Consider the following 9,988-nt stretch of genomic DNA (forward strand, 5'->3'; position numbering starts at 1 on the left):
GGGTGAGGAACTTTTTTTCAGTGTCTTTGTCCCCAGAAAAAAGGCAAGGGCAGGAATGTTGCTGTAAAAGCCTAGTAAAGTTAGTGTCAGCTTCTGTGTGGAGCCCAGGCCCAGCTGAGGACAGTGCTGTCTTCATGGCACTGGGGACACTGACGCTCAGCAGGGCATGACTGTCACAGGCCTGATCCTGGAGAAGACATGGACTCCATGCTCGGAAGATAGTCAACCCCAGGAGGAAGTCCAGGCCCAGGCAGAGCCTGCAGATGGGCATTTCTGCAACTACAGGCTCCTTCCTACCCAGATCCAAGGAAAGAGACAAGTAGCCATCACTCGGGCCTTGAGGGCTAGAGTTGTCTCAGCAGGGACAGTCAGGTCAGAGACCAGGACAGACATCCCAAGAAAACCGTGAGATCCAAGGATTGGCAACTGTATTCAGTGCCTCCCAGGGAGCCTGTGTCCCTAGCCAGGCCCTGCCAGCATGGGCCAAGGATGCCAGGTACCTCTAGCTGCCCTCTCCACTGCCCAGGCTCTGTCTGTGGGGAGTCTCTTCTGGTCAGCCAGGAAGTTCTCCTCCATCCCCTCCTAGAAGGAAAACTCCTCTAACTCAAAGAGAAAATTTAGACAAGAAAATCTGTTAGTTTTCATGCTAGCATTTCTTCTGAAGATGATCTCTGTTTCTCATAATCATGGATATTTTTCCTTCCCAGATAGATGTGTTTCTTCTAATAGCTGAGTGGTATCTTCTGTCTTTTCTGTGTTTTGGGTATACATTTGGAAATCCCAGGAGTCTTAGAGGAAGGAAGGAGTCAGCTCCAGCTTATATTGAGGGCCTGCTTGGCTTCTCAGTGGTGACTAGGAGGTTGACAGTGGCACTGCTCACCTGCCCTCATCCCAGGTTCATTGCGCCTGCTCAGATGCCATATTTTTAAAATACTTTATTTTTTACATAATACTGTCATTACAAAAAAATACAAAAAACTACTATAAAAACATTCAGGGGCTTGTCAAAGTGAGAAAACCTAAAGCCCCCACCCCAGGACTGGCTGAAGCAGTCTTCCCCCAGCTCCTTCACTATTTGACCTTTGTACAACTGTGGGAGTGGGATGGGGGCACACAGGCATAAAAGGGCTGGAAATTTCCCAAGCAGCCTCAAGAAGGGTAAGAAATAAGTAGCTTCACATATCACAAAAGTAGGATTTGGAAGTTTGCAGGTGGCTAGACCCTGAGTTCAGAGGTGTGGGGAGAAACCTGTGACCCTGAGTCTCTTGGTGGAGAATAGCTGCCACCTGACCCCAAAGCTCCTTCCCTTCCTGATGAAGGCTGGGAGATGGGTCCTGCCCCCCCCACCTCTTAGCCTTAATACCTCAGGTCCCCCTTCCCCTCCCACTACCCTGAACACTGCTGAGAGGGAGGACAGAGCCTCCAGCTCTGCAGGCTGTACACAAGGCAGCTGTCAGGGAGGCTGCTGAGCGTTGGTTCACTGCTCTGCCTCAGATGAAAAGTGTCTCGTGCTCAATGTCCCTGTTCTACAGGTTGTAGATCTTCCCTTCCCATCTCCTCTCCTCTCTCCCAGAGAGGCATAGGCAGCTCTAGGTGAGTGCTTTGTGTGTGTGTGAATATGTGTGCAATAACCTTGGACACTGTGGACCTGGGGTGGGGGTGGGAAAGCAATGTCCTTTCTATCCTCTTCCTCCCCCAACAGGAAGAAGCCAAAGGGATGGGAGAGGAAAGATATTAGCAAAGCTGACAGGGAAAGGAGGACATGCTATTTACAGGCATGGACAAGGAACTCTATATCTTCAAGTAGCACTCAGGTCACCCTCTAGCCACCGGGTGGGAACTGGATTCAAAGCTAGTGACATGAAAATTGACCCCTGGCCTGGGCTAGCTCTTCCCACCTCCCTCCCACTCCCCCCAGGCAGCCCAGCTCTGAAAGGGGTCAGGGACAGGAATATTTTCCTGAAAACCAGTGGCTTTTTTTTTTTTTTTTTTGCATTTTAGAAAAAGTTGCCAGTGTCCAGTGCACATCAAGCTGGGTGCACATTGGGTGGGGTGAGTGTGGGGGGTATTGCTGTGGTAGACTCTGGACTGGCTGGGGCAGAGCCTAGGAACAGGGTAGGTGTTGCTTAAGGATTTGTCGTGTTTGTGGTGTTAATCTGTCTGGGAAACGAACTTTGAACTCGACAATGAGGTCTCCCCGCTGAGTGGGCACCTTGGGGAAGGGAAGGCCCTCCCCACGGAGTCTCTTCACGGTGCCTGGCTTGATGACGTCATTGCAGGGCAAAGGGATCACTCGGCCGTCAATGGTGGGAATGTTCACGGTGCAGCCACACAGCGCCTGGGGAGAATGAGGCAGAGAGTGAGGAAAAGGTGGGGTAGGGTGAGTGAGAAGGGAGGAAATAGATTGAAGTGGGAAACAATGTGCCAGCTGGTGAGAAGGAGGGAAGTGTCCCCTGGCATCCCCCCAACACACACACAACCTAAGCAGGCCCCACCTCCTTGAGGCTGATCAGGGCACTGTAGAGCACATTGGTGCCATCTCGGCGGAAGTGTGCATGCGGCTTGTCTTTGAGCACAAAGACGATATCAGCAGGGATGTTGTCAGGTGTGGCATCGCCCTCTTTGGGGAAGGTGATCTTGGTGCCTTCCTTCCAGCCACGCTTGATAACAATGTGCAGGATCTTGTCCTCTGTGCGTACAGTTCGCCCATCAGGGTTGAGACGCCGCCTCGTGATCTTCATGCGCTTGGTGGAGCCGTGGTAGATCTCCTCCAGGGACACCCGCAGCTCGTGCACCACAGGGGGGTCCTGTACCTTGCGCCGAGGGTACAGTGGTTCTGGGGCTCTCCTGGGCCCCCTACTCAGCCCATTGAAGCCAAAGCGGCCAAAGGCGCCAAATGGGTCCTCATCTTCATCCACATCCATGTCATCTGGGTCAAAGCCACTGAAGGGCCGAGTGGAACGGCTGCTGGCAAAGAAGATATCGAAGGGGTTGGAGCCACCAAAGAAGGAGGCGAATGTAGCATGGGGGTCCCCATGGAAGGTGTAGTGAAAGGAGCCACTGGAACCACCTGACGTCCCACCGCCGGTCTTCAGGCCTGGAGGGGAGGAGAAGTTAGGGGCAATGTGGCTCATTCTGCCCCGCCCCAGTCTCCTCCCCCTGCCCTTTAGCTCCCAGTTCATGGGCCTGGAGAAAGAAGCGAACTTTAACTTCTGCGGAGAGGGCCAGGCTAATAGAGTGAGGAAAGCTTCTGGCAAGATTAGTTTCTACTCTTATTTATATATTTAATAATAATGCGTATCTTGAGGTTCAAAGAGGCTGGGTTACCCAACAGGTGGAAAAACCAGAAGAGGACTTAAAGGATGTGACTTCCAGTCCTATAACCTTTTCCATGTATTCATGGCCTAAAGATGTCTCGCAAAGCCTTGGGTGACTAACCTGGTATCACATTACAAGTCATACCTGGCTCTCAAATGTTTGTTTATCTCCAAAGACATACAGGGTAAGAAGCAATCAGACAGGATTTGACCACACAGGGGGCAAGGAAGTGACTGGCCCCAAATGCGGTAGGGAAACAGTCTGGGAGGAAGCCCACTTTCACTCTGCTTCTAGCCATGCTTCCTCTTTCCCTCTTCCTCTTTGACTCTTGCTCAAATGGGAAACCAGGAGGCCTTAGGCCTCAAAATAGCAGGAAGCTCTTCATCTCGTTAACTTGGAAATGAAGAGCTATTTTTCTCGAAAAAGTTTTCCAATACTTTGTTCCCACACTCTGCTCAGTGTTACACAACTCCAGGGAGTATCATTCACACATCGTACAGACATAGACTACAATGAGAATGGAGCTCCCTGCAGTTATACAACAGCAAGCCCTACACCCCACATCTAGTACTGAGCAACCAAAATGCATGAATGGGCTGGCACGTTGCAGGTGGTGCCCCCAGATGCTGTCTCTGTCAGGTCCTGTCTAGGGGGCTCAGATTCCTGGAGGCAGCCTTCATGGTGAGGAGAGGTTGATGGAGGTAGTGGGGGGGGGCGGTGTGGAGAGAGGATTAACACTGAGAACTGCTCTAGAATACATAGACTTAGCATTGGGACCCAGGCTAGCGGAAGAGACCCTTTTCTTTGAGAACTTTTATCTAGAATTTCAACTGGTCATGGAAGCCTGAGCCTAAATTAGTCTCTTATTTCCTGTAACCACAAGGGCAGATTTGGGTTTCATTAGAGAGGCCAAGTGGCAAGCAGTTCAGGGGCTCGTGGCGGCTGCTGCTTCAACCCTCCCCCAATGCTTGGGGTCTCTTCTTTCCTTCTGTTGAGGGGCCACCAAGCAAGTTCAAGAAGCTTGGCAGAACTCAGTGAGGGGGCAGGGAGGCTGGGCTAGTGGCGATGGGAAGGGGCAATTCTCTCTGTAGGGATTCCTGCCCTACCTGTACCACCCCCTATTCAAGCTGAGAATATCTTGTCCCCAGCCGGAGCTGCACACAGAGTGTGTGTGCACAACTGTTCCGGTTGGCTATTGGGGAAGGGGCAGGGTAGACAGAATATAACCAACATTTCCAAGCTGTTTCTCCCTTCCCAGGCCCTGGAGGTCCCCTTAAGGCCACGCTGCATCCTCAGGGGCCCTCCTGGGATGGGGATCTGCATCAGAACCCAGAGTCTGGGCCTAGGGACTGGGTGTTGCCCCCTTCACTTAGGCCTGGTCATGCATGAAGAGTGAAGTGTCTCGGGGTACCTCTCCCAGCTCCTGCCTTCCTCTCAAACAAGGGTGAGGCTGAATGGAGGCATGAGTGCAATTCTGAGACAGGTCACATGGTGGCATAGTGTCTGCACTGCTTCCCTCTCCACACCCCTACCACTCCCATCCCTCCACCCCAGAGAAAAATTTCTTAGCTGGGAGAATACTGGGGATTCCAGCAGGTACCTGGTGAATCTGGGAGTTGGCAACTCTAGGAGGTTAGCAGGAAACAAATGGAAGGAACTAGCAGCGTGGAGAATGAAAAAGGGGTTGGGAGGACTAGGGTACAGAAAGCAAGGAGGGAAAGAACATGCTTTTGAGCATCTGCTTTGTATCGGGTATGTACATATCATTAGCCCATTTAGTTTTGATGAGAGGGTGGGGAGGAGGAGAATGTGAAAGAAAGGTGGATGCCGTTGGGGAGGAAGGGCAGTTCCTCCCAGGAAGGAGAGTTCTCAGCTGTGACAGTGTCTCTTAATATAGCCTGACAGGTGCCTGTGGCTGGCGGGTGGCAGGCAGCCCTGAGGGGCAGGCCCAGAATTAGCAGCTACATCATGCTCGTGGGATGTGCTGGGAGGGGCCACCCTCTCAGAGGCTTTATTTGGGCCTTTCCTGCCTCCCGCCCTGTGGCCACCAGCTACCCGAGGGAGGGGGTAAGATGCCAGCAGCAGTTCCCTTTCCACCCTTGGATCCCTGCCACTTCCTCTAGGACATGAAGCTCCACCTCTGTTCTGTTGGCCTGAAGTGGGCAGGGAATGGGGAAGGAAGGGGACAACCATTTCTGCTCAGAGCTCTGGTGGTTAATTCCAGGCTGCTTAAGGGCCAGACTTTTATGCTGATGAATGTAAATGCTCTGTCCTCAGAGAGCCACACACTCTCTCTCCCCAGTCTTCCCCATCAGCCAATGAAGCAGCAGGGACTTCAGGCAGGACTAATAAGGCTGGGAAGGGAAGAAGGGAGGGGAAGCCTCTGGCTCTGTCTGCGGACCTCTCTAAGGCCTGAAAGAGGAGGCAGAGGGGTGGAGAGAGGCGGGGAGACTATGGTAAGCGGAGGCTGGGTAGTGGGTGGTCTCCTCTCTCCTTTGGGTGTCAGTGCTGGAAACCCTTGCCTCCCACACCCCCTCCTCAGCCTGGAGTTCCCTGCTATGAAAACTGGTTCACCCAGGACCCTGGCCAAGCGCAGGGGTCCAAGATTGGGCAGAGTGCTGCCCTCTTACCTTCCTCTCCGTACTGGTCATACAGGCCCCGCTTCTTGGGATCACTCAGCACATCATATGCCTCTGCAATCTCCTTAAATTTCTCCTCAGCGTTGGGTTCTTTGTTCTTGTCTGGGTGGTACTTCAAGGCCATCTTCCGATAGGCTTTCTTGATCTCATCCTCGTTGGCCCCCGACGGGATCCCAAGAATCTTGTAATAATCTTTTCCCATCACAGCCACTGGACCAGCACTGGTCTCCTTGTTTCTGAAAGAAACCCAGGACCAATCCTTGATGCCCCTATTCTCTTCTGCTCCAGCCCTGCTCCTGATGGTCTTGAAGTCCCTAAATGACTCACTGTGTGACCTTCAGCAGGTCATGCCTGTTCTGTGGGCCTGTGTCTCCCCATCTGTAAAATGAAAGGTTTGGACTAGATGATCTCTTCCAGCTCTGACATTCTAGGATTCTGTGATTCCTTCCTCACCTCCTGGGTTTTCCCAGCAGGAAGCTGAAGGTTGTGGCCCACTTCTTGGGCCTAGGTCGAGGCCTAGGTCCTTGGGCCAGATCGAGGACCCCTGAGAGGCCCTGCTGCGTAAGGTGGCACCATGGACTGACAGACCTATGCACAGAAGCTGGCGAAGGTCAGTGTACTGGGTGAGGTCACCTGAGCATCGTGGTCTCCTACGCCACGCCTCGGGCATGGTGCCCGGGCTGAGGGCAGCTGGGGCAGTGGCCCAGGACTGGGGACAGGCCTGGGTCTTCAGCCAGCTGTCCTGGCCAGCCAGGCTGAGTCAGGGTATGGGTGTCTAGAGTCCTCTCTGCCATTGGAGACCCCAGGCCCCCCTTCCTCCACCCTCCAGACTATGCTAAGCCTCATGTGTGATTCAGATCAAAAGGTGACTCACAGCCTTTGGAAACTGCTGTTTCCAACTCCCTCATTAGCAGGGGGGTGACACTGTCCTTCCCCCAACCAGGGCAACAGTTCCCTTTACTCATTTCCCAGTGTCTACACACAAAACTGTGTGTGAAGACTTGTCTATGCCACCTAAGCTCCAGTGGTAGTGAACAAAAGCATGCTGGGGATAAGGCCTTCTTTAGACCCTCGCTGTTAGAAGAAAACTGGGCACTAACCACCATTTCCTTAATACCTTCCCTGTAAGTCCCTCTTTCTCCCCTGCCCCAGTGGCTTAGGGTCTGGCCCAGTGCCAGCCCCATACTCCTTTGATAGTCCCTTCTAGGCTGGGTGCTGCATTTGTTATATGAGAGAGAAAACACAGGGCTCAAATTCTTCCGCTCTAATCTCCCTCCATCAATGTGTCTGTGTTGGATATGAAGGGAAGGGGACCTTCCTGTAATTAGAGCTATTTGGGGGAATGGCCAGATGCCATTCTCTAGCCCTTCTGAGACTTGGCCAACCCCTGCCAAAGCTGGGAGAACCAGAGTCTTTCTAGCAATGTCCTGGGCTGGCAGCCACAGCCGAGGCCTGCTTTTCTGCCTCTGACTGCTACACAGCAGCCAGGTGTACAGGGTGTCCTGGCAGGAGGGAGGGCTGAACTGGGTTAGGGGGAGGCCTCCAAGGCCCCAGGTAGGCAGGGACAATGGCCCTCACTCCTGCCCCCACAGGGCCTGCTGTAGGTGGCTGGGTTGACTCATGGTTCTAGGAGTCACCTCACTCTGACAAAGAGAAGGCTCCATAAAGGTGGGTACTCCCCCATCTCCCCCACCAGCATGTCACGCCTGTGGGGGAGACTGGGGTAGGGGGAGGCAGAGAAGAAAGAGCACCTGGGGGAGGGCAGCCATTTTCGGAAATGGCAGCATAAGCCGTCTGAGAGGGCGCTGGGGAGGTCTGCCATCTCTGCCTCAGCCCACACCTTCTTCCCCCCGGGACTGGGAAGGAGCCCGGGCACAACAGGAGGATGCCCTCGAAGAACTATAGCAGCTTCTAGGCAGAGGGCCAGTGGAACGGCTCAGCAACCCACTCACCCTCTTTTGCTGTCCCGGCATTACCTCCTCACCCGGCTGGCTTCCTCCCTGTACCCACCTGCCCGCTGCTCTAGACCATAATTCTCTTGCCTCCACAGACCACAGGCAGGCTCTTTCAGGACCTGCCTCCTTTTCCTCCTTCTTCTTTCCTCCCTCCTTCCCTCCCTCCCCTACCCGCAGGCCACGTGTTGGAATGACAAAGGAGCCCCATGGCATGGCACTGCCTTTGATGGAGAAGAATGTTAACAAAGAGGCAGGAATGGAAAATGGGGAGAAATGGCAAGGGGGACTGTTGACGTGTCCGGCGGGGAGGTGGATGGTACAGAAAATGAGGTCCCGATGCAGGGGACATGAGAGGTGGAAATGGACCTGGCTGAGGTGGAAAATGGGTTCCTGATGTGTTGAAAGGGAGAGATGCAGATAAAACACTGGAGATGTTCATGGGAAATGGATGCTGAAGAGTTTGAGACAGGAGATGAATGATGAGGGAGGCACTTCATCCAAATGTAAGGGTGAGGTGGAGGGGGGTTCTTGCAGTAATGGGGATGACATGAGGATGAGATGAGGAAGCGAATAGGCAATGGAGGGATGGCTGATGTGGAGCATTTTGGTATGGGTGTGAGCGCCCTTCTCGGAGGGACTTACCGAAACTTTACAAACCCATTCAGCGTCCACGCTCGAAGTTTTAAGGGCTCCAGCTGAATTTTAAACATCAAGCTGGCTAAGAAGTCTTCTCCCCAGAAGTGTGGGAAGCTCCGGAAAGCTCCTCGGGCCTGCAGTGGGGGTGCTGCTGGGGGTGGGCAGGAGAGCGCGGTGCGCTTAAACATGCCCAGCCAAGCCCCTCACCTCTGATCGCTCCACCGGAGCCTGCTTGGGATGCTGCAGCTCGGAAGCCACCTCCTCAGATGTCAGGGGCACTTGCCCAGCAAGGCCTGTCTGGTGCAGCAGGAGCCGGACCTGATCCCCGGTGTGGAGAGTGAAGGGAGAGGAGCCAGCGGCCACCTGCTGTCAGGTGCAGCAGTGTCTGGCTGATTGTGAGTGGCGGTATGGCAGTGCAAGCGTGTGCTTGTGAGTGGCAGCGTGTGTACCTGTGACAGGTGTGATTGTGAGGGCCTGAGAGGCAGTGAGCTCCTCTCGCCTCTCTCTGGGGAGGACCCGACCCCAATTCCCAAGAACCTACTCAATGAAGTCACTGACGGGGACTCCTCCCTCGCAGATGGGCGGGAGGGGCGGGGCAGAGCAGAGCTCGGCCCGGACAAAAGGCGCGGCGAGGAAAGGAGGGGAGGAGAGGGGAGGGGGCTCGGGCGGGGGAGGGTGGTCGGTGATGTCACTGGTGCTGGCTGGCTGGCCTGCTCAGAAACGCCTCCGCCCTGCGGAACCCAGTCGGACCCGACCCTCCCCGACCCTCCCCTCCCCAGGCTCAGACGCTGTGAGAAGCAAGCCCGGGTCGCGGACACCGACCACCTTGCAGACCCCGAGTCCCCGCACCCTCACGGCAGAAAAGCCTAATGGGCTCTCAGTGTCCCAACCCCCAGACACCAGGGCCCCTGGCTTTGCGACACCCCACTCCCAGGACCCCCGAATCCTGGCTCGGCTCCCTCACCGGTGAGGAGCTGCGGGCGTCGCCGCGGTCGTCTGACAGCCGCTGCCCCCTCCCCCGGCTCCGGCTCCGCCGCCTCCACTCGGGACAGGAGTCGCCCGCCCGCCGGCCGCCGACAGCGGGACCGGGAGCCCGCCCCCACGGCTCCGCCTCCACGCCGCCCATTGAGCCATCTGCCCGTCACTCAGCTCAGCCTCTGCTGTGATTGGGTAGTTTTCAACGAGCGGCTTGGTGATAGCCGCCCATTCCCCGCCCCTGTCACCCGGCCACACGCGCACACATTCCGGGCAATGATTGGTGTGGGTCTGATTGGTGCCCTCTGGGATCAATCAACCACACCTCTTCGCCATCTCATCGTGTCATTGGTGAAAAGGACAGAGGGCGGCAACTTCACGCGCCCTTTGATTTTATTGGTTCGTCTGTGGGACTCAGACCGGAGCCGGGGGGCATCTATATTAGTCCAATCTCCGGTTTGAGAA

At 54.9% G+C, this 9,988-nt stretch overlaps 1 protein-coding gene across 2 annotated transcripts; it reads right to left on the reverse strand.

Annotated features, from left to right (window-relative positions):
* Positions 1-915: 915 nt before the first annotated feature.
* Positions 916-9,573, reverse strand: DNAJB5 (DnaJ (Hsp40) homolog, subfamily B, member 5). Of its 2 annotated transcripts, none has more exons than XM_012656356.1 (4): positions 8,555-9,075; positions 5,949-6,193; positions 2,496-3,097; positions 916-2,338 (listed from the first exon to the last, which is right to left on the reverse strand). In XM_012656356.1, the coding sequence occupies exons 1-4, from the start codon at positions 8,734-8,736 to the stop codon at positions 2,105-2,107; spliced, it is 1,263 nt and encodes a 420-aa protein (XP_012511810.1). In that variant the 5' UTR covers positions 8,737-9,075; the 3' UTR covers positions 916-2,104. The 2 variants fall into 2 exon arrangements, with proteins under 2 accessions (XP_012511810.1, XP_012511816.1); XM_012656362.1 differs by lacking the exon at positions 8,555-9,075 and adding an exon at positions 9,513-9,573 and having other exon boundaries at positions 1,910-2,338.
* Positions 9,574-9,988: the final 415 nt, after the last annotated feature.

Source organism: Propithecus coquereli, unplaced genomic scaffold (genome assembly GCF_000956105.1).
Source record: "Propithecus coquereli isolate 6110/MARCELLA unplaced genomic scaffold, Pcoq_1.0 Scaffold114, whole genome shotgun sequence".
NCBI classification, from domain to species: Eukaryota; Metazoa; Chordata; class Mammalia; order Primates; family Indriidae; genus Propithecus; species Propithecus coquereli.

Coding starts and splice junctions, on each gene's coding strand:
- DNAJB5 (XM_012656356.1), bottom strand. CDS start 8,736: ATGTTTAAGCGCACCGCGCTCTCCTGCCCACCCCCAGCAGCACCCCCA. Junction 3,098..5,948: donor TGACCAGTACGGAGAGGAAG/GTAAGAGGGCAG, acceptor CCTCCCCTCCAG/GCCTGAAGACCGGCGGTGGG. Junction 2,339..2,495: donor CCCTGATCAGCCTCAAGGAG/GTGGGGCCTGCT, acceptor CATTCTCCCCAG/GCGCTGTGTGGCTGCACCGT.